At 37.5% G+C, this 25,436-nt stretch overlaps 1 protein-coding gene across 3 annotated transcripts in view; it reads right to left on the bottom strand.

Moving 5' to 3' along the window:
* Window positions 1–11,455: 11,455 nt before the first annotated feature.
* Window positions 11,456–25,436, bottom strand: part of ntrk2a (neurotrophic tyrosine kinase, receptor, type 2a) — a 107,527-nt gene continuing 93,546 nt past the window's right edge. For all 3 annotated transcript variants that reach the window (XM_030143451.1, XM_030143450.1, XM_030143452.1), the window contains 2 exons: window positions 21,117–21,275; window positions 11,456–16,424 (listed from right to left, as the gene is read on the bottom strand). In XM_030143451.1, coding sequence (XP_029999311.1) covers window positions 16,239–16,424; window positions 21,117–21,275 — 345 coding nt within the window. In that variant the 3' untranslated portion in view covers window positions 11,456–16,238. The remainder of the gene's footprint in view (window positions 16,425–21,116; window positions 21,276–25,436) is intronic.

Genomic DNA, 25,436 nt, shown 5'->3' with positions numbered 1-25,436 from the left:
GATGTATCGTTGTACATTTATTTGAGTAAAGAGGTTGAATCAGTGTTTTGAGTAAAAATGTGCGCCATTAGCCATCTCTGTTTCTAATGAGTCTTTTGGAATGGCCAATCGTATATTCAGAGGTTAGGAATTCTCTGGCCTTTTGGCACAATTGAAACACAAATTATTATTCAAAGATGGGTTTATGTCTTATGCAGCATGTCTGGAGGTGAACTTGGATCTTACTATCTCAAGATGCAGGTGTGTTTGTAGTATAATATTCATTGCAGTCTCAGAAAAAAGGAAGAAGAAAGAAAAAGTGTTTCTTTAACTTAAACATGTTTGTAATACAAGTTTGTTCACTTGGAAATCTGTCCCTTCTTTACCTCCTTCCCTGTGCTCCTGAACCTTTAAACTCTACTCCTCCTACGATCAGAAGCAACATATAATGGAGCCTGCTTGATACATGTGCTGGTTTTGTCTCAGCTCTCTGTCTTTCATGTCAGTCATTATTCTCTCCCTGTTCTGAATCTGAAAAAACAAGAAGATGATCAGAAAGGGTCGTGTAATGTAGCAGCTGTTTCCGACGGACTGTGAGATTTAACTCATTTTTCCATTTGTCTTCAGTCCATTCAGCCCCTTTATCTCTGCTACACCGCTGCTTGTTTTAGAGTGTTTCACTTGATAAGAGCTTTCAAATGGGATGTCAGCACATTTAGAGAGCAAAACAGCGGCAGCATGAAAGATAGTCCTGAAAATGTTTTTTTGGAATCAAGTCTAGACATCTGTTCTCACCAAAATCCCCCTATCTTCTTCTGTTTGTCCCTGTTGTTGTCGTCCTCTCACCATGCCTTTTCCTCTTTCTCGTCTTTCCTTTCCTTCTCCAGCCGGCACCACCTCTCTCTTTCTGGCTGCTCCCCCTCCACTCCCATCTCCCCTTGTGCCCCAACAAGTGTCTTATATTTCCAATGATGATTTAGCTCATAAATCTTGATAAAGCCACTGGCTGTTCCGTTTCGGTGGAACAGGAAACTCTTGCAGGGGAAGGAGGAGGAGGCAGAAGATGAAGAATGGCTCTTGTTCACTAGGTTGTCCTTATTTTGTGTTTTTCATTTTGATGGTGTCTTCTGGGAGAGCATTATTTCAAAGTGAATTTACTCTGGGGGTCCGCTGGGGTGCCGTTTCTGCTCGTATTGGCATTTATTCAACCACGCTAATTACTGCTATCTGTATCTTATTTGTTTTTATTTCAAGTGCATCATTGCTTCTACACTTTCCGCCCTCTTCCATGGACTTAGTAATAATAAAACACCCTGTTGTTTATAGTTGAACCAACAGAATAGCAGAGAAAATAAAACATACCTACTCCAACCTCTTCAGGAAAATGAAAACTATGTGAAATGTTTTTGACTGGATACAGTAGCTCCAAAAGGTCCTAGATTTTACCGTAATATTTTACCATTTCCATTTATTTGCTTTATTTCAGTTTTCCCTTGATATGTTCATCTCCAAATCATTTTTACCTCTTCTTATGAAATGAGTGAATGAAACAGAGGCGATTTCTCATAGACTGCAAGGGAAGCTTGGCTTCCTCTAAAATTGTGAAAATTAAATGGTTAAATATGTACGGTTGTGTTGACATTTCATTGACTACAAATATGTTAGAACACGTTCATCTCAAAGACGAGTTCGTTCAGAATCAGTTTTATCACAAATCAACGGACTCGATGTTGTTCACTTCTCATACATTCCCGTTGCGCTGTTTTCTCATTCGATTCGTGGTCAGCGCATTTGCCCGTAGACACTCAGCATCCATGCACTTCAATGGGACTGAGTGGAACAGTTTTTTTCATTGCCTCAAAACTGGACAGTAATTGAATAAATGCCACGATGTTGTCCCGCCCCCGAACGCCCGGCGTCTCTGGGGGTGAATGGAGCTGTGGGCGGAGCACGGCCAGACTGGACGCCAGGCTTCCACGAGCTGACTGGAGGATCAGTCAAAAGGCTGAATCCTGTTTGATTGACAGCTATTTTCAGATCTACTCCTTCACTGACACAGTTCAGTTTAATACCGTCGCACATTCTGCCGTGAAATTGAGAGAGAAACCACTACGAAATTACTTGTTCATTTCTTGCACTGGAAATAAAACACACTCATTGTACTTCGTTGTTTCAATTTAACATAATTTCAACATTTTCTTGTTTAGTTGGTACGATAAGGTCACTGACCATTTTCTTAAAAAGGAAGAGGGCCGAATTTTTGTTTAAATAACTTGACTTTTTTTTTTTAATCTAAGCCAACAATGAGCTTCCCCTGTCTGAAAGACGAGCAGCCGCCACTGGAATGAAAGTGTAACTGGGACTCTTTATGGAATCATTGCACCAGGTCAAAGGTGATTACTGATGGGTATAAATAAGAATAAAAAGAGGAATGTGTCAAAAAAAAAAAAATTCCAACGAAGTCCTTGTAAAAAAGCAGAAATACACAAATGCCTCTGAGTACCTCGCAATCATGGAGGCTGTTAAGCATGAGCACAGTGAGAAATGCTAAATATTGAGGATATCTCTCACATCCAAGAACACGTACTGTGCATATTGTTGTTTTCTTTGCATAAAATGTATAAAAGTTTGCAATTTGAGTTTCAGGCTCAGTGTACTCCATAAATCCTTTAAATAGAAATACATTAATGTGCTTATTATTGTTGTTTTCTATCTGTATCCGTCTCACGTGCTCATGCATATACACATATTTGAAGGGAAATAAATCAGCATTAACACTCATCCCTGTGGCGGTGGTGACGTCACAGTCCAGGTGCAGCAGCGAGGGACAAACCACTAATGACAGCCTGTCTCTGTCTTAAAAATCTCTAATTGGTCCACGTCACCACAGAGGAGCTTTTGTTCACCTCGTCTTTGTCTCCTCACAACAATTGTGTGTTCTGTCTCTAAGCCTGTGTTTCTGGTATAATGACACATTTCCTCTGTGCAACAGTTACTCTTCCCCGCTCCTTTTAGATCTCCTTCTACGGGTCTACTGCTAATAGTATAGTATTAAGGAAAAGGCAGGCTATAGTTAGTAACGGCATTACAGAGGCTTTACAGCACGCTTGATAGAAATACTAAGCCCCGGCTTTGCTGCTATTATGTCCTTGGAAGGAAAATGTTAAGAGATGCTGAGATTTTGTCTGTGTGGATTTAAGCCAGGTCAGCTGACATCTTTATGCCTTTTGGATGTTTCCACACCTCCCAGCAAAGCTTTGAGCGCAGGCTTGAATATTTCCAGGTACATTTTCAGATAGTGAAGGCATTCTGAAAGGTAGAATTCAAATGAAACCATTTAAAGATATGCAGTACCAACACCTCAACAGCCATTGGGTGAATGTGCAAGTGCATCTTAAAAAATAAGAATAATGTGAAAAACCTTAAAATATATTCACTAATATCTACAACAGGGATGTAAAACTGATTTTCTTTTGGGGGTCACATACAGCACTTTGATCTCAAGCAGGACCGGTAAACTAATCTGTGTGTTTTTATGATGTTTTGCCTTTTTTGTCAACTGTTTTTCCTGTCACCTGCCTAGGGACTACGGATGGAAATTAACACTGCTGCTACAATCTGACATATTTACAGCTACAATTGTTGTAGATGTTCATTAATATGCACTGTCCCTAATAAATAAATAAATAAATAAATAAATAAATAAATAAATAAATAGATAAATAATAGCTGAATAATAATGACAACCTAAAAATTTTCTCTTCATGGTAGTACAAAGAAATAATATTAAATTATGAAAACATTTACATTTACAAACTATCCTTTCACAAAAAAAGAAGTGACTAATCTGAAAAAATGAGAATAATTGCAATTTTAACAGTACTATTCCTCAGTGTATTATTTATACATCTGTATAATATATTACAGGGTGGGGAAGCAAAATTTACAATGAACATTTAGTTGTTTTTTCTCAGCAGGCACTAGGTCAGTTGTTTTGAAACCAAACATATATTGATGTCATAATCATACCTAACACTATTATCCATACCTTTTCAGAAACTTTTGCCCATATGAGTAATCAGGAAAGCAAACGTCAGAGTGTGTGATTTGCTGAATGCACTCGTCACACCAAAGGAGATTTCAAAAATAGTTGGAGTGTCCATAAAGACTGTTTATAATGTAAAGAAGAGAATGACTATGAGCAAAACTATTACGAGAAAGTCTGGAAGATACTGTTAAAGAAGAATGGGAGAAGTTGTCACCCGAATATTTGAGGAACACTTGCGCAAGTTTCAGGAAGCGTGTGAAGGCAGTTATTGAGAAAGAAGGAGGACGCATAGAATAAAAACATTTTCTATTATGTAAATTTTCTTGTGGCAAATAAATTCTCATGACTTTCAATAAACTAATTGGTCATACACTGTCTTTCAATCCCTGCCTCAAAATATTGTAAATTTTGCTTCCCCACCCTGTAGATCTACAAAGGCACAAAGCATTTAGTAACGGGCATAGTATTGTTAAAAGTTTGGAGTTTGGAACTAAAATAATAGTGATTTCGACAACATTATGTGTCAGTTTATTATCAACACAACATCTATAATGCACAAAAACATTTGGTAACAGGTTTCATATTGTTAAAATTGCACTTAATTTTCTTTAGACATTTCAGGTTGTTCATATTTGTTCAGGTTATTCACATTTTATTATTGAAGCATAGTTTGTAAATGTAATTTCATAATGTAATATATTGTTTTTTATTGTTTTTGTTTATAGGTTATTATGCTGTTATTTTACTGGAGATCACATCTGGGCTGTATGTGGCCCCGGAATTAAAACCAGTCTGACACCTTTGGCTGTTGATATGTTCAGTGTGATTTTTGGACTTTGCAAATTCGTCCCATAGATGGGCTGCTAGTTTGACACCCCTGATCTAGAATATTAACCCATAAAGACCCAAACATCCACCACCAACCAAAACCATCTACAGATATAAAATGTTTAATACCTGTTGATCCATTAATCCTATCAGTACATCTAAATAATTGGTGTAAAATGCAGTTTGTCATCTTTCATGGTCATCAGATATGACCCATTTGGACGTTGAGAGACTCAGTAGTGAACGTGGAAACACTGTCATCTACTAGAACACTGATTCACCGGTAAAACTCATGAGGTTGGATACATGACAGTGGATGGAGATGCTCGGTTTATGTTCAGTTAATGACATATTTTACTGAAAAGTCGCTTTTTCTTCAGTATTCTCTATTTTTGATAATAACCCTCAACTTTGAGCTTTTATGAACATTTACATGAGTAAATTGAATATTGGAAAATACCTTATTTATAGTGTTAACATGCAAAAGACAGGACAATATTATAATAAATGGTAATAAATCACTTAAGAAAGATTAAATATACAGAAAATTTCATTTGGGGACTGACACAAAAGTAGCACTGGCTTTTTATGGGTTAAACAGCAAATGTGTAAGATTATAACTAAATCTGCCTGATAATATTAGAACACAAGTGGGGCGTGTTTGAGGACTGATCATTACACGTCATTAAGATGCATTATGTAAGCTCTTCAATGTCAACTTTATTGCTACAGATATGGGCAAGGCGTCTGATCTAACAGCAGTCCATAAAACAGTGGACATACTCCACCAAGAGGGAAAGTCACAGAAGGTTATTGCTGATAACCTATCACGCTAAAGCATCTTTCTGGAAAATCGCCTGGAGGAGCAAGATGTGGCCGAAAGAGGTGCACCAGGAAGAGGAACAATCGCAGCTGTGAGAAAATCGTGTAGAAAGAGCCGATTTCACATAGTGGAAGAAATCTATATGAAGTGGGCACAGTCTGACGCTGATGCATCACACGAACTGCGACGGGAGACGAGATACATCACCCGAATACTGAGCCTGGACTGAACTCTAAGTGCTGTGACAAGTGGCTGACTTGAGCTGACGAGAAGCAGATTGTGCTGTTTCTCGATTAGATCAGGAGCCTTGCCTGTGACTATAGTAATAAAGTTTGTAACTTTGAGAAACTTATTTTAGCAAAACAACATACACTGGTGTTAATCTAATGTTTCGAGGTAATTCACAGACTTGATTGTAGTCTTCAATAGTTGATATGTTTTTTGAGTCAGCTGGTGAATTTGTATAAAATAACTAAACTGTTTCACTGTTTATTTCCATATCATTCTAATTTTTTTGAGATGCGCTGACACAAACCTCCTAGAAAATGTTGACGTAATTGAACTAATCACTTTGGCACAGAAAGCCACCGTCCCATCCAGATGAGGTCCCTTATGTTGCGATTTTGCCCCGTCCTCTGATCTAAATTCAAGTTGCGAAGTGCTTTGGCTTACTGCAAAACACCACTAAGACTGATGATTCACCAGCCATTACCATCACTGTCATCATAGGTGAACGTTGCAGTCGGTTCCATCCCCTCAACTGTCTCCTTTCACTTCATAATGACTCTTTTAATGTTAGAGTTGATAAATCTGGCTTATATGATGTGCTTGTATGTTTACACTCTTGATGTTTATGTCCACTTTGACATCAGAGCTTATTGGTGTGAGCTCCAGGAATATGTCTAAATCTCTGAAGGTGAGCTCTCCTCTTTGCACTTTTATTGTTTCCTCAGACTTTGCATACAGAAATATAAAACCACTCAGTCCCACTCTCATGGGCCAGATCAGTGATTTATTTGACCTGTTTACATTCATGCACAGCCCTACTCTTAACACTGCTGTTTGCATCACTGCTGTTACATTTATATATCATTTATTTACCAATTAGCATTCAAAAATTGTTCTGTATATACCTAATGTTACTCGGTCCAGTGCTCCTGTGGTGCATTTAGAGGTATTTAACTGCATGGATTGATTATAACACTCGTAATTTTGTTTTCATGAATGTGTAATCACCTGAAAATACAAATATGTGTGTTGTTCTTGCCTTAAAATGAGCTTTTATATATGCAGAAGAGAACAGAGTCTCTAAAGTACATATCCGTGTTCGGAAATGATATCTTATTCTCCTTGAACCACTCTTTTATGAGTCCACTGAGCCTGATGAATCCTGGTATTGTCATCTTGGAATATGTCTGTGTCATCAGTGAAGCAAAGACTCCACTGATGTTAAAACCTTGGTCATTCAGTATATTAAGGTTCAACTCATTTTATGGACACATGACATTACTGAACTTAGACCTGACCAACTGAACCAACCCCAGATCATAACACTGCCCCCACAGGCATTTTCTGTAGGCACTAAGCATGATGGGTAATCACTTCATCCACCTCTCTTGTCACCCTAATGTGCCCATAAAAGGTTCAGTTTAGACTCATCAGACCACATGACCATTTTCCATTGAAACAGTCTGATCTTTACGCTCCCTAGCAAATCTAAGCCTTTTTTCCCCAATAAGTGTTTTCTGAAGGCCACAGTAGCGTTTAGTCCTAATCCCTTGAGTTCTCTATACACTATGCATATGGAAACAGAGTTACATCTTCTCCACAAACACAGGATATGTCGTCTGAGACTGTTGATAAGAAATGAGAAGTTACTCACTGCATTAGTCAGAGTTAAATAACATGTTGTAGCTGAAACATATTCATCACTGGAGTAATTATCCAATGGCGTAGTCAAATCCAGACTTTTAACAAGAATCAGGTTGTGAGGGAGTGTTTATGTTAAAGCTAAGGTTTAAATCAGGGGTCTGCAACCTGTGGCTCTGGGGCCACATATGGCTCTTTAGCGTCTCTCTATGGCTCCTCTGGTCAAAAAACATAAGGAATATTTTGAAATGAACTGAATGAGTCATTACTTTTAAACACCGCTATAGGCCTAAATCTATTCTAACTTTGTCTATCTGCAAAAATGTGCAGGCTTTACACAGAATTAAATCATTTTTTGACAGCATAAAAACCACAATGGATTATTTTCTTGCCAAATTCAATGCAAGATGATCAATTTGTATTTGTTCGTAGTTTGTAAGTGAGCCACTATACATGAAAGTTGCACTTTTTCTCCATTACACAATGTAATTTATGTTTTGGAAATAGTGTCCATCATAAAAAAAAAAAAAAAAGTACAAATCTTGAATGTTTTCTTTCTTGTAGTTTTATAATTTCATAAATGCACCAGACATTGCATTATTGTAATGAAAATACAAAGTTAAATAGCAAACTAATCACAAATAGGCTACAACAGAGCAGCCACCTCATGGTAAAATGTAGATGGGTAAAAAAAAATTGTTATGGCTCCAGTCAGAGTTCTTTCTTTTTTTCCAGACAAAAATGGCTCTTTAGGTTGTAAAGGTTGCCGACCCCTGGTTTAGATTAACCCACTTTATTATCCCCTCATGGAACTTTAATCTCTGCATTTAACCCATCGTAAGAGACTCAGAGTACCTAGTAGTAGCATTAGCATTAGCATTAGCACGTAGCACACACATTAGGAGCAGTGATCTGCCATTGAATGCACTCAAGGACCAACTCCAGATCTTCATCATCTGGGACTCTGACAGGAGCATTAAGCATGTGTACCTGTATTTAACTGCAGGGGAAACTGGAGGAAAGCCACAAGGCATGGAGAGAACAGGTAAACTCAACACACAGAGGCTCCAGTTTCACTGAGAATCAAACCTGAAACCCGGCGGATGTGATAACCACTACACCACCGAACCGCACTAACTGAGAACCAAAACCCAAACACTGACTCATTGGAAAAGGCTTGTAACAACCAATAATGTAATAATGGCTAATAACACCCAATACCGTAAGAATTTTGGCCATTTTAACTACAGTAACTTAATAACTTGCTGATAATAAAATAAAATGTGTTTGACATAGTTAAGTAAGTAGTACACATCCTTGATGAATGAATATGACTATGACTATACCAGTGGCGGCTGCTCGTCTTTCAGACAGGGGAAGCTCATTGTCGGCTTAGATTAAAAAAAAAAAAAAAAGTCAAGTTATTTAAACATAAATTCGGCCCTCTGTTCCTTCTTAAGAAAATGGTCAGTGACCTTATCGCACCAAGTAAACAAGAAAACGTTGAAATTATGTTAAATTGAAACAAGGAAGTACAATGAGTGTGTTGTATTTACAGTGCAAGAAATGAACAAGTAATTTCGTAGTGGTTTCTCTCTCGACTTCACAGCAGAGTGCGCGACGGTATGAAACTGAACTCTGTCAAGTGAAGGAGTAGATCTCAAAATAACTGTCAATCAAATGGGATTCAGCCTTTCGACTGATCCTCCAATCAGCACATGGAAGCCCGGCGTCCAGCCCAGCCGAGCTCCGCCCACAGCTCCATTCACCCTCAGAGACGCCGAGCGTCCGGGGGTGGGACAACATCGTGGCATTTATCCAATTACCGTCCAGTTTTGAGGCAATGAAATACACTGTTCCACTCAGTCCCACTGAAGTGCATGGACGCTGAGCTTCTACGGGCAAATGCACTGAGCAGAGATCAAATGAGAAAACAGCGCAACGGGAATGTATGAGAAGTGAACGACATCAAGTCTGTTGATTTGTGATAAAGCTGATTCTGAATGAACTCGTCTGTGAGATGTACGTGTTCTAATACATTTGCAGTCAATGAAATGTCAACACAACCGTACATATTTAACCATTTAATTTTCGTAATTTTAGGGGAAGCCAAGCTTCCCTTGCAGTCTATGAGAAATCGCCTCTGGACTATACCATTCACTACACCTATTTTTGAAAGGCAAACTGCACAAAACTCCAAAAGAATCCTTTATTTCCAAGAGAGGCAGTCCTCTTTATGTATTAGTACGTTATCAGCTGCAGTTATTATATTTCCAGAGGACTTTCTTTATGCTATGCTAATAACATATGCAGCTAATAATATAATTGCATTAGTAGCAAAATGTTATTATGTTATTGGCTTAAAACCTATATTACATTATTGGTAAGTTATTATGTTACTGGCTTTATTACATTTAAAATGGCCAACATTATTACATTATTTGTCTTTTATTATGTTATTGGTTGCTACACTGCCTTTAACATAATGTCACCTTCCTAAAATAATTGCCGGAGTAAATTTTTTTTTTTCAGATTTTTTAAACACAAAAATCTTTACCAGAAATTGAGCATTTGGTAATTTAGGCAAAAAAAAAAAGTAATTTTTTGATAAAAATGACTAAGGCAAGGTGACAATATAAAACTTTTAATACATACACCGAACATAGTATATCATATTATTAATATAACATACAGCCCTAAGGGTGTTGTGACAAACCTTATTATTTAACACTCCTTACATTTACATATTGATATTTCCACCAGTAAACAAAAGTAACTAACATGTCAATACAATAACGGCTGCATCTCTTCTCTACTGTGTTTGTTTCACATGTAAGAGTTTAGATTTTTTAACCTGTCTCATCCTCATCCTTGCATAGAACTGTGTGGTGTGTTTCTGTTGATTAAAACTATTATTTATGAGCCTGAAATGCTGAGTCCAGGACTTCACTGTACACTGAGGATAGCACTATTACCACTCCACTCTTTTACACTGACACCCATACAAACACACACGTTCAGTATGCTGAGTCTGGGTAATTTCCCTTCCTCCTCATGCAAACACCGAAAACACATGCACACTCTTACACCAAGGTGAATTTTGTGCCACCTTGTGCATTTCTCATTTCCTTTTCTGTGACGTTTTTATTAAAAGATGAATTGTAGACAGAGCTCAGTGTAAAAAGAACATATTAATTCAGCTGTTGCTTAATTGCGTGAGGGATTTAGATGTGGTCTCCTGTCCAATTTGTTTGTACAATTCCCAGCAAAAGCTCTAAGCCTGCTCCTAATCTGCAAACCAAGCAAATATTACTTTCTTCTTTAAAAGACCCTGGATTTATATAGGGATTAATAGAACAGAAGACATGTACTGTCGCATCACTCAAACACTTAAGTTTTATGTCTGTATTCAATTAAGCATTTAGTTTTCTGTCACACTGCCTCGGGCACACCTGAGTATGTCTTCTCACCTCATAATGTGTTCTTTTATTTCACTATTTTCCTTGTTCCTCTGTTTCTTTCTCTCTCACACACACACACACATACACACACACACACACATACAGATCCACACAGAAGCTTTGATTTGACATAACACTTTTTATTAATTACATTGTATCACGACAGACTGGTCCGTTCAGAGAGAATTCAAGCCATCACCATCATCACCGCCACCATAATGACTCACTATAATATTTTCCACCACACACTGTATGACTGTACAAATTCCCTCTGTTGTGTGTGTGTGTGTTTGTGTGTGTGTATTCATCAGCAGAGCACAGATTGGTGGCATCATCAAAACTTTTTGCGGTAATGAATGGCAATCTGTTTGCAAAGACAGAAATTAGCTACTTCAGTTTGAATACTTCCAGTTTTTTTTAATTGATTGGTGTGCTTTGCAATACAGATCTTTTTTTTTTTTTTTTTTTCTTTTTCAACATTTCAGAGAGTACTTTTTACGGCCTCGAGATGACATTGTAACATATTTTCATTCAGAAACATTACAATTGGAGTTGGAGACATACAGCATTTAGTTCTCTGTCCTATTTTAAGCCTCTTATCCAAACATCCACGGCACATCTCAGATCATTCTTTTTATCTACCGGCAGCAAAACCTTCCAAACACAGAGACAAATAGCACAGAACCGATACTGATAACAGAGATACTGCATATAGCAAATCACAGTTTCATTTTTTCTCCTTTTTTTCCCCCTTTTTCTCTATTTTTTTCAATTTTTTTTTCTTTTTTTTTTTTTTTTTTTGCAGAGAAGCAGTTTGTGTGGTATTACATTCTTCAGGGTGTAGGGGCTCCAGAATCATCCAAGCGCAAAGGTAATCTTAAAGATGACCTTTATGATATTTCAGCTCTATTAGCTTACACTGTGATCTAAAGGTTTGGAGAGAGGGGGGATTAGATGTGATATGGATCATAACACCCTCAAAGTTGTGATGTTTATCTATATGTGGAATATGCTTCAGTCCACCGAGTCACATGGTTCACCCAGACTCGGCTCAATAATTATTTCGCGATGAGGCGATAGGCAAAGGAAAGCATTTGTTAATATTGCTGATATACCTCTGTGAAACCCAGGCTTAGTGAGTTGTGTATAGAGAAGAAGGCTGATTCTGGGGTCATAAATAAAGGAATTGAGTGATTCCATAAATCTTAGCTGCCATAATACCAACCTCAGTCCTACACGACTAGGTAAAGTCATTTATCATGAACTGGTGAACAGCGACAACAAATCAATCCCCGATTCCTGCGTTGAATCTTGTTGCATTTGAACTAGGATTTGGCTCGAGTGTGAACCCAGCCTACGGATCCCTCCTGACTCATTCGGGCATCAATCAGCCTTCTCCACACACACACACACACACACACTCACACACACACACACACACACACACACTAACACACCACCGGGAGAATGAGCAAACACGGCTCTGCTTTCCCGGGGGCTGCTGTATGTCATTTGGTGTATTTGTGAGTCCCATGCAGCTACCCATTTCTCTGCCCTCCACTTCAAAGACAAAAGAAGAAAATAGTACAATCTAGATACTGACACAGTCTCGGACACAGCAGTTAGCGACGCTTATTTCTTTCAGCAGCTTATTCACATTTGTACATGTATTTTTGTTCATTCCTCTCGCTGTTATTTCATTTTACAAAAAAAAGAAAAGAAAAATTAGCACTTCTAGAGACAAAAGTTTAAGACTATCACGTACAGTAGGCAGCATAGAAGAGGAAAGTTGGTTGAATAGTCTATTTTACAGTAGGTCACTTGAATAAGAGAGAGAAAAGAGAGAAGTCTGTGATTGTCAGTCCCTCCTTTTCTGAGGTGTCCGTTCATACAGCAGTTGTTTTTCTCCTTTTTGTTCTTTGACAAATATCTTCAGGCGTCAATGCAAAGACAGCCAGTTTTCAGCCAGAGATGCGTTAAAGTTTCACAGAACGTTCCTGCGTTGTGCTGACATGTCTTCATCACAAACAAACATCCCTCTCTCAGCCTCTTCACATAACACCAAATGTCAAACAATCTCTGCTGTCCAACTTGACGCAGTTCATTATTTAATAGAAAAAGAAAAAAATACAGCAGGTTCGTACACACACAGTGCAGCCAGCTGAGATGTTTCTTCAAAGTACACTATACTTACTTTATTTTGGAGGCGTTCATATGCACTGTTTGATGCTCACAGTTTTTTCCAGCTCACACACAGGCCCTCACACACCCGTCCCTCTGTTATTGCACAGAGTTATTGTGTGGCAAAGTTTTGAATCATGTTGAGTGTGCTTACTCAGTGCAAACTCTAAACTGTACAGCAGGAGTTGTTGACTTTTAAGGACCGATAGCCTGCCCTGTCAGCGCTGCAGCTGTTAACTCTGCATTCATATACTGACAGGTGACGCTAATTTAAGAATATGTCAAACTAGATCTACAAATGTGACAGACTGGTGCAACATCCATCCCTGTTGTAGAGCACACTGTACATGAGAACAGGCTAAGTAGATGATAAGAGGGATCCTGACATAAAAATTACATATACACTCAGGATTATCTTACACATTTGCTAAAACATAGTTAATTAAAGCAGTGTTCAACTTCAGTCAGTTTTTGTTGCAAAAGGCAACTGTAGATATAGAAAGAAATGTACAAAATGCTTCTTATTTTATAAATTAAAATACTATAAATCAATCAAATCAATTTTTAAATTCACATCAACATCAATACCATCAAGTGCTGTTGTTAATAAACAAATAAGACTTAAAATACCAGATCATATTATTATATGGATGTTTTACATCTAGTTAAAATGGCTGTTAGTGACTGCAACATGAATATGACCTTGTTCTTGTAATACACCATTAAAGAGTAAAATATGCCCCAGTAAAATGCATAAACAAACATTGAATGTGTTTTCTTGCATGCATGGGAGCTGTTGTATATACAGAGTGTCTGTAAGCATCTGACCAGATATGTGAGCTGTAAGTGAGTGAAGTGGTTCTCAATAATGGGGATATGCGGTGTATTATTGAGTTTATTTTCAGTGTAAGCTTTGGTGCATTGCCAGTAAAATGTGAGTGTGTTTGTGTAAATGTGTGTATGTGGTTGAGGCCGGCCGTAGGAAAGTGATGGGAGTGTGAAGCTGAAGTTGTGGCTTTTACAACATCTGCAGTCCACATGATGGATGTTCACTCTCACTTTATCCCTAAGGACATTCACACCTCCTCGTTTTCTCCTTCCACACTCCACTGTCCTCACTTTCTCCTTCCTCTTTCTCTACATGACCCATCCGAACCTCTTCGCTTTGTCTTCTCCTTTCTACTCAATTGCTTCCTTTCTCAACCCTCTCCCTTCCTCTCCATTTCTTCCCAATATGCATTATTACCTCTCCTCTTATTTCTCCTCTCCACTACTCCTCATTCCCTGACCCTCTGTTTTCTTCTCCTCCTCTCCATCCTTCCTTTTCAGCCATAAAACAATAAGTCTTGAATGTCTGTGAGGAGACTGTGCTAATGGAGCCCATTAGGCTGTAATGAAATATACATTACACCATTACAGAGGACGGGGCCTGGCTAAAGCACTGCACCGCTCAAATAATAAAACATGCACAATTCAATTTCCTTCTCTGCCCGTTTTGAGTGTCTTTTACTGTGTGTGTATGTGTGTGTGCATGGATAAGGAGGTTGACAGGATAAGGTATACAGTGTGTTTGTGTATTTGTGTGTTCTTCTGTGCATCCCCTCTAGCACAGATGTGGTTTTCAAGGATGTCTGAGTGCTGAGAGCCTTGATGATTTAATATGGGTTGACCAAATGAACCACACCTTCTACAACGCCGCCGCCCACACATCTGACCGTGATCTGACCACTCAAAAAAACCCAGCCTCCCTCACCAATTTATAACGCCCCCCCGGCTTGTTCCACATTACCCTCCCTCTACTCCCACCCGTCCCACCCTCCTCAACACTAAGACCTCACGATTGTCAGACAGCTGCGGACAAATGAATCAATTGACCTCCGACATGAACGCTTGACATCACAAGTGAAGCATCTGTCACTATGGAGGAGTGGCGGAAAAAAAAAAAAAGGTAGTCATCATGTTACCCTGCACTGTATGATGGCGCAGTCCAGGCTGAGCAAATTAAATATGAAACAAAAAACAGGTGCCGAATGCAGAATGCAAATACAAGCACATATATCCATAGAATCATGTATACTGTATTAGTCTGTTGCATCAAGATATTGTAGAATGGCAGCAGATTAAGCCTTTTTTTTTTTTTTTTTTTTTTACAATTCTAATATTTGCATACATAATCACAGCCTTCCTCATTAACACATATGGCAATTGCTGTCACCACAGCTCAGTTCAGCTAAAAGTTTGTCAGTGAATATTTTCTGTATCAATCTGAAATCACCTCCTAAATTGGACTTTTCCTGCTTTTTTTTATGAATCTGTCTGTGTGTACTGGTTTAGTCTTTTCTGCAGGCTGTGGTGAATGAATGCTGACATTAATAGTCATGTACAGACAGACAGAAAGACAGACAGACATATAAACAAATAGGGTGAGAGGGAAAAACACAGTGTCTTTATGGCTCGTCGTCACATAGAGCCATTTCCTCTGAAACTTCTCATCGCCATTCAGTCTCATATTTACAAGCAAAAGGATCCGGAAATCCTCCCCGTGCCTCGTCTTGTTTGGTGAAATTCCCAGATGTTCACATCAGTCTCTGGCAGCGAGGGAGCGACCGCCGCTCGGTCCTCACGATGAGTCACTAAATTTCATGTCCTTAATCAGGTTTCATCAATTTAGCCCCAGTCAGATTAAAGCATTTGAAAGAAGTGAGAAGCCTTTTTTTTTTTCTCCAAAGTTAAAATACTCTTGGTAAATGTCTTTTCAGGGTAGAAGGAGGGAAGGGGTAGAGATGCACAAAGGAGAGGAAATTGGTTTGGAAAGAGGAAAAAAGTTGGGGATGAATTTTATGATTGCCTTTAAGAGTTTCATGATAGCTTCACATCCTGTACAGCAGCCCCACGCAAGTAAATTCACAAGCACACGAGTCCATTCACAGGTTTAAACACACACACTCACACATGCATGCAACCGCAAATGTGCACAAGTCCAGGCACACTTACATACAGTAACCCCATCCACACACACTCTAAACTCTCATTTGTCCTCCTCCTGTGTTCAGCCCAGTATATCTAGGTAAACCGGAGAGGCCTTGGCCAGGTTGAGGAGCAGACCATGGATTTCTTTGATGTTGAGTCTCATGTGCGGTTCTCTCTGCCAGCAACCCAGCATCAGGTCGTAGACTTCTTTAGGACAGGTCCTGGGGCGCTGCAGCACCCTGCCCTGGGTTATACACTCTATCACCTACAGAAGTAGAAGCAGAAAAAAAGTCAGACTCAACTTTCTGTCAGCAGGAATCTTGGGTTTTACTACAGACAAAAGAAGGAAAAACCTAGAACTATCAATTCAAGCTAAAATCTACAACCTTCTCCATGTTCGTGGCTCAGAAAATGGCAGAAAGACGTAAACTCTCGAATGGAAATATACAAGTCTGTAAGAAATGTCTCTACATTTATAGTTCATTTTGAGTTTGAGTGCAATTTAGCCTGGCCCATTCTTTGAAAAAAATACAGCTTTTTAGATTCCAGCAGGCAGAGAATGAGGATTTGTGTATCAAGGAGAGGAGACCTTTTGAAAAATTAACCACTGTATTTAGAAGAGAGAGAGCTCTCCTGTGGTTTTAGAACAAGAAGTATATATCATCCTCTGGCAGCAGTTTGGAAAATACATACTGTTATTAGTCTGCAATAAAATTAGGCTTTTCATAATTTCCTCTAACATTAAATACACCGTGCTATATGTTTGGGAATGAATGTCAATTAATGAATAAGCTCCGAAAAAACAGCAGTGTCTTCCAAATTGCTGTATATCCATTTAAAAAATTAATACCTGAAGCTTATCATGCAGCATCTTTCGGTTAATAAGACTGCAGTCTATAAGAGTGTGATCATTTTGACAATTTCTGTTAGATCTTCTTCCTCATTCTGCGATTGCCATCAGTTTGTGCAAGCATATAAATAATGGATTTCTCATTTTAAAATAAAATTCCATATCTTGCGAAGGAGATATCTGAGCTTGCGGGTTTCGGGGTCAGAAGGTGAATGAACCGCGATTCAGGAGAGATTTAATAGATGTAAAGGGGGGAAAAGAGGACGGTAGAGGGGCCAGAAGGTTAATTCTGGATGTAACCAGAGTGAGGCAGAAGAAAAAAGGGCTGCTGACACGGTATGAAAGCTGTAACCAGAGAAATACTGAGGTGAAGGTGAAGGTGGAGGTGAAGGGTTGAAGGGCTTTGATGCGCTTCCGGGAAACTGGGTCAAACTGAAGATTTGTAAGAATTACCTGATTAATTATTCAGTGCAAGTCACCAGTTGTTTGTCTTTTAATTTATTTATTTGTTTACTTTGTTTTCTTGCTGATACAGGTCAGCTCTTCTTTGTAGAGCTCCAGGCATTGTGTGATTTGTTTTGTTAAAGCAGCCAGATTTACAGGAAAGTGAAAATGACTTTTACTGGTATAGATTTCAGGCCTCCAGACAGTTTTCTATAGCGAAAATTAACATCACCATCACTTATATTGTTCCCTGAATGCTTTTTTCCATTATTGAAAGAGAAATGGACAGCCCTGGAGTCTATATATATATTAGCTAAACATCCTACTGGCACTGATTATTCTTGCTTTTTAAAGCAAGCTCACTATAATAAACATTAGACAATCCAACTAAAGACACTAAGACTGCAGAAGGAAGATTTCAATCAGGCTTGTTTTCGCTGCAAATGAAAATGTTAACAGCAAACCTGCAGCCAATTAGCTTAAGCGTCGATCACATGTATCACTGTCAGAAAATTGTATCAGCTCTTCCAATAGCTCTCCTAATGTTTAATGTTAGCCTCATGGTTCAGTAGGAGGGATTTCTTAGCTGTGATGAGTGAGATTAATGACATGTTTGATGAGTTTGGCTATTTTTATCTTTGGTTTTGATGATAGATATGAAAACAGACATAAAAATGCATGTGTGTGTGATCCATTGTTCCACTATATGATAGACTGCAGAGCTACCATTAATGCACTATGCCTGTCATCAACTCAAACTGTCTCACAAAAGGATCATCTAGTTACCGTTAGACCTTATCAGATGGCGTCATAATTTGCTGATCTATGTGTGAAATGTTAAAGATCAACACAGAGGCCGTATGATTGTAATGGAACCAACAGTTTTCACAAAATAGTGTCACTGCTCCCATAGGACTCCACTCTAACAGAAGAACACATGAACAATATACACTACAAACAACAAGTTAAGGATATTTCTTTTTTTGTCTTTTTTTTGTCATTTTTGTCATTTGCAAGTAAAACTATATTTGCTCATTAAAAAAATGTGCTTCAATTCCGTTCACACACAAAAAAGTAAAAAGCACTGTGCAAGAATCCCAACTGTTAAAAAAGCCCCAAAATTAAAAATATCCTTAACTTTTTGTTTGTAGTGTACTTGCATTATACTAATATCCCGACATTTAAAACCTTCTTTGAGGAAAAAAAAAAAGCTATAGATTTGCATTAAAATATACTTAAACAGCGAAATGTTTTGGGAATGACACAAATGGATTTTTTTTTTTGCTTAGATGTGATTTATTTGTCAATAAAGGTCTTTGAAACCTATGTAATCCATATGATTGTTCTTTAATGTACCTCAGAAACATGTGGAATAAAAAAAAAAAGCTTATGCCATTCCTAAAACTTCTGGCCACAACTGTAAGTTCTAAGAAATACTGGTTATTTAGTGCAAAAAGAGATGATACATGGCATTACTTCATCAATAGTTATGAGGACACTCCATGTTTCATATTGCAGATGACCACTGGAGTTTATTTGAGTAACTATATATTGTTGGTGAGTTGGTCTGTAAAAAGTAAAGTGTGAAATTGTATGAAATGGAGTCACTCAACTGTAAGTACCACAAAATTGTGCAGTACTTGAGTAAATGTTCCACCACTGGACTTAACTACGGAAACACATGTAGGGATATATCTGTACCTTGTCAAATATAGTCCCAGTGTGTGTCTCTTAAGCATTACCTCACATTCAGCTAACAAATCTACCTGTAGGTTTTTCTACAACTAAAACTAAAACAGTCCCACAGGTAGTTTATAAGGCTTACTGCAGTCCTGAAGACATTTCCAGAGATCCTCTAAGACATGTTCTCTTTGAGTTTAGTAAAATGCTCTGCTCTCTGATACTAATGTAGACACACATACTGTGGATGCTAGACTATAAAATGAGGTGAAAAGACAGGCTGCTACTGATGGGACCATGATGTATTTTCCATGTGCATTTAGCAAAAATGTGTTCCAGCTTGTGTTATATTTATTCCTGGTGTTCTGATTATGACTGATGAGTGCGTTTCGAATGACGGATGTCAAAAACAGGAGCTCTGCACTTGTACATTTCACGATGATTCTGCATTTCACAGAGTAAGAGGGAAATTAGTCAGTTCATTAATAAATCAACTTACATTAGCCCATAAGGACCCAGTGTTACTTTTGTGGCAGTTCCCAAACAAATTTTTCATTGTATTTAACTTTCCTTAAGTAATTTATCACCATTTATCATAATGTGGGGACAACTGTGGCTCTGTTGGTAGAGCAGGTTGTCCAATGACTGAAGGGTTGAGAGTTTGATTCCTGGCTCTGACTGTCCACATGTCGAAGTGTCCTTGGGCAAGACACTGAACCCTACATTGCTCCTAATAGGTCCTGGCAGCGCCTTGCTTGGCAGCAGCCACCCACTAGTGTGTGAATGTGAGGCTTTGTAAAGTGCTTTGGGCACCATGAAGGTGTAGAAATTGCGCTATATAAGTGCAGTCCATTTACCATATATTCTGTTTTTTTTTTTTTTTTTTTTTTTTGTAGTGAAACTCTGGTATTTTCCCACATTCCCACATTTAATTTACTAATTATGTAGATGGTCACAAAAGCTTGGAGTAAAGTTTAGGATAATTATATCAAAAACAGAGAAAACTGAAGAAAAGCTGCCTTTTTCAGCAAAATATATCCTTAACTAAACATAAACCAAGTGTCTCCATCCACTGTCATTGATCCAACTCCATGGGTTTTACAAGTGAATCAATGTTGTAGAAGATGACGGTGTTTCCACGTTCACTACGGAGCCTCTGAACGTCCAAATGGGTCATATCTGATGACCATGAATAGATGACAAACTGTATTTTATATAAATTATTTACATGTATTGATAAGATCAACAGGTTACATCAGTAGATGGTTTAGGTAGGTGGTAAATGTTTGGGTCTTCATGGTTAAAGGGAAGTATTTTGATTATTCACATATATGAGTACTGATGAGGCCATTTATCAAGAGTAAAAACTCCAAACCTTTTCTGTTTTACTCGGTAGCTTGGGAACAATTTGTGGCAGCCTTTTGGTTTTACAAGCCAGCTTTTAACATTATTTTATAGTCAAAACACAAGACACACTGGCCCAAGCTGCACCCTGTTAGTATACCTGACAGCACCTTCTCTTGTGCTGTTAGCAAAGAATAACGGATTAAAAACACACTCAATAGAAGCTCAGGCTCCCCTACATCTGTTTTACCTCAGAATTAATTCAAGGCATGATAAAAAAAATAAACAGCATATTGAGTTTCTAAATGATTTGTTCTGGCATAATATAATGAAATGACTCGGGTCAAAGAACTTGCAAAATGGATACCTCTGAGAATTTTGCACACAAACCTGATCAAATATTTAGCTTTGCTTTCACCGAAGGGCTATTTTCTCATGTCTTGGGGCTGCAACATCTTGTTTGCTATAACTTATTAAAGTAAAGGTGCCTCCGAGGCAACATAAAGTTTTTACTTTGTACTTCTGACTCCCTTTCTTTTGGTTCAGTTCTTTGCCACTGGGATGGATTAACTATCTTCACAGATTGAACAATGGATTTTTTTTCCTGCCACAGAGAGATGAGTGCACTGTTTTCGGTACCTCATTATTGGAGAGCTGATACCAGGGCTGTTTTCCATAGGTGAAAATTTCCCAGAGAACAACTCCTAGACTCCAAACATCGCTCTCTGTGGTGAACTTCCTGTACATGATGCTTTCGGGGGGCATCCAACGTATTGGCAGCATGGTGTGACCTCCGACCTGTACATCCAAACACACAGAAGTACACACAACTGTTAGAAAGGAAGGAAATCAAATCAAAGAATAGTTAAGTATCTTTAACTTCATCCCTGGGCACACACTTATAGAATCCTGAGCTGATTATGATAATAATGACCATGGCCAGATGTTGTTTAATACATTTAAGGATATAATAATATTTATGACTGACACTTGTGACTAATGATGTTGGTGCTGCATTAAACATGACCAAAACGGAAGAGCAAAAAGGTTTGTTTTGTAAAATTACACTGAATATCTGCAATGAAAGAAAAAAAAAGGTCAGATTTTGGCAAGAGAATGAGTGTCTACATCTTAACTGACAATGACAGAAACTGGGCTAGAATGGTGAAAGCATTAAACCAGATAAACAGTGACACTAGCATTTATAATAAAGCATTAATTATGAATGCCCATATTATTGCAATATCAACACTAAATATAACCCTTTACCTTCCATTATGTGGCTTATGTAATGTTAGATAAATGGATAGAGTGGTCTTAATGTATGGTAACCCCAATCTGTGTCCTGTGAATAAAAGAATACTTGCTGAGTGTATTTTCTGAACAAAATAAATATAGATGACAGACCACCGCTGGCTATCTGGATACAGGATGTAGTTTCTGAGCCCTGGTTCAGGGTTTTGACTGACTTAGTCGATAGGTTTGTGCTCCTCTCTGACAGTCAAAGTCAAAAACCTCCTCCAGTCATTGGAGACGATCTTTAAATCTTTAAGTGTGTGCCCAGCTTAAATATTTATATAGATTTCCTATTCTATTCTATTCTATTCTATTCTATTCTATTCTATTCTATTCTATTCTATTCTGTTCTATTCTATTCTATTCTATTCTATTCTATTCTATTCTATTCTATTCTATTCTATTTGGTATCTCCATGCATTACAGATGCAGAGTCATGCAGCCATACATTTCTCATAAGGTTCAATAGATTTTCAAGCAGAGCTCCAGTCATTTCACTCCTCCAAACTGCTGCCTGAGGCGTTTAAGTGAGAGCGATTTGTTGGTGTAGATTGCATCATCTTCTGACTGTAACACACCTACTGCTGATCAGCGCACAATTTCCACAGATGATACATTGATTAACTGGTAACCAGTTCATTGCAAACAAACAGTTCAACATTAAAAATAAATTACCAAAACAAATAAACTAATAGGAAAAGGAGAAGAGAAACAGTGAAATGCTAAATGTACAGTAAAGGTAAGGTTTGTCTAAGTCACTGTTTCAGCTTTTGTAATAGAATAAAGTATTCCACAATATGCAGTATGAGCAATCGTATGGTCCCACGTGAGAGAAGTTTAATTGATTAAAAAATAATTTCATTAGGCCTGTTAAAGAGCAGCAAAAATTCTGTTGATTATCAGAAAGTAGACATCAACAGCCCTGCTCTGAGAGACATTTGATGATTTCATTAACATCTAATCTAAACCGAGCCTTCAGAGCCTGTTTGACTGTTGTAATCACAAGATGTGTTTATCTTTATAAACAGTGACAGTTCATCTGAGTGGGGACTTTTAGTCTCACACCAGGTTAATACACTGAGATGAGGTCTGTCTTAGGTAGTTCTGTCATCCTTTTAGTTCTGTCATTACACTGCAAAATGAGCCCAAAAGAAAGACGGCAAGTATTCTAAAATATGACAAAGAAAGAAAGAAAGAAAGTAAGAAAGAAAGAAAGAAAGAAAGAAAGAAAGAAAGAAAGAAAGAAAGAAAGAAAGAAAGAAAGAAAGAAAGAGAAATCTGCCAGTGGGGTTAACAAATGTTTCTTGGCTACATTTCTTCAAACTAGAGTAAAAGTCACAAAATCAGAAAAATGCAAACAAGGGAAGCTTATTTCGAAGCAATGAAAACACACGTTTATTCTTAAACTGAGAGGTTGTGCAAATGGTTTCACTCTAATAAGGAAAACAATCTTATTCCTCTGTTGGGATGTTACACAAACTATTGTTTCAGTGTGTTACTCATTCTATCTCAATATTAGCTATATCTTATTACAATGCTGATCTATTTTCTTATCCTAAGATGACTTTTATAATGAAAACATGCTTGATAAGTTTGTTTTTCCTCATTGTCTTGGAAACTGAGCTTCCTTGAATTTCTCTGCAGTAGAATTTCCCAAGATATTTTTTAACTTCTGTCACAGATAATCACAATCTATAATGTCTAATCTCCAATGAAATGCAGAATTAAGTTGTCCAAACAACACCGATATGTAATATTTTCATATTTCAAAACAACTAATATGATGTTTACAGTACTATGCAAAAGTCTTAGGCAAGTTTGTTGTTTTTGGAGGGTTGAAATGAGCATATATCATTCATTCTTTTTTCTTTAGGTACAACTAGAAAATACAGCAAATGTGTGCATACCTGTAAAAGATGCAAAAAACTGAACTAAATGGGTTATAAAGGTTAAATTCACTATTTAGTGTGACCCCTGTACCCATAAATATGAAGCAGCACAAACTGTTAGAAATGTCTGAAGTGTTGAATGAAACCTGGTATAAAACCAAAAAATAATGCAATAAATCTCATATTGTCTGAACAAAAGGGTTACAGACATGTTAAGTGCAAAGAGAGGTCACACTAAATACAACCACTTTGATTTATAGAAGCTGTTTTTTCCCTGAAACTTTTGTTTTTACTGCTGTACATACTTCACAGACATACTCCAGATTGTATCTTAATACAAAGACTGACAAATGCATATGTGTGGTCATTATAACTACACTAAACCAACAAACCTAATGTTAGACTAGGACTTTTGTATATTTTAAAGAAGTTGACAGAATCTCAGAATATGTTCACAGAGTGAGTTTGCATGTAAAATATGCTGGTATTGTAATGTTCACCCATCTGGTCCATTATGTTATAATGAATGAAACCCAACCCTGTGTGATGATGGTGTTCTCCCACATGTTGTGTCTCTCCTCACCCTCGCCCCGTAATTCAGCTATGCACATGAATCAACCCAGCGACCTGCACTTCACTGCTCCACATTGATAGCACAATCCATTTTCTAAGCTTTATGCTTGTTATTAATGGTTTGGTACCCGCACTTGGCCTGTTTCTATGTTAGTCAGTGGGTTATTTAATGGAGTAATAAAATGCACACAGTCACATAGATAGCCATCAGGTTCACTGGTACGTCTGGGGAAACATATCCACTCCATCTCTGCAGCTTTTACTCTTCATAACCAGACCCTCACCTTTCTCCTGGTTAATGCTCCATCTCCCTCCAGGTTTGTCTGTTTCTCATTTGCATTCCTGCCTCTCTAAAATTCAATTTGGCTTTTTTTTTTTTCTATTGGCATATGGCATAATGAAGTACAATATTGCCAAAGCAGGTTGCACAAGGTTACAGAGACTATATGTCTTTTCTCCATGTTGAAATGCCTTTGTTCTATTCTATTCTATTCTATTCTATTCTATTCTATTCTATTCTATTCTATTCTATTCTATTCTATTCTATTCCTATCATGTTGTAGTTTATTGCATTCTATTCTATTTCTTTTGTATTGTATTGTATTACATTGTATTCTGTTCTATTCTACTCTGTTTCTATCATATCGTATTGTATTGTTTTGTATTCTATTTCTATCATGTTGTATTTTATTGTGTTCTATTCTATTTCCATCATATTATATTGTATTATATTGAATTGTATTGTATTTCTATTTCTATCATATTGTATTGTATTGTATTCTATTCCATTTCTATCATATCATATCGTATTGTATTCTATTCTATTTCTATCATATTGTATTGTATTGTATTGTATTGTATTCTATTCTATTTCTATCATATCGTATTGTATTGTATTCTATTCTATTCTATTTCTATCTTATTGTATTGTATTCTATTGTATTCTATTCTTTTCTATTTCTATCATATCATATTGTATTGTATTGCATTCTATTTCTATCATATTGCATTGTATTTCTATTCTATTCTATTCTATTCTATTCTATTCTATTCTATTCTATTCTATTCTATTCTAATTTTCTGACAGTATTTATCCACTGATGTGTCTGAACCTGCTCATATCCATTAGTCATTTTGTTTTATTCATCATGGTCGATCATTTCCCCTGATGGCCTGAAATATTAATACTGTGCTCCTGAAC

The sequence above is a fragment of the Sphaeramia orbicularis genome, chromosome 9 (assembly GCF_902148855.1).
Source record: "Sphaeramia orbicularis chromosome 9, fSphaOr1.1, whole genome shotgun sequence".
Classification (NCBI taxonomy): domain Eukaryota; kingdom Metazoa; phylum Chordata; class Actinopteri; order Kurtiformes; family Apogonidae; genus Sphaeramia; species Sphaeramia orbicularis.
The sequence above is the reverse complement of the archived record's forward strand: the minus strand, read 5'-3'. Positions and strand labels throughout refer to the sequence as shown.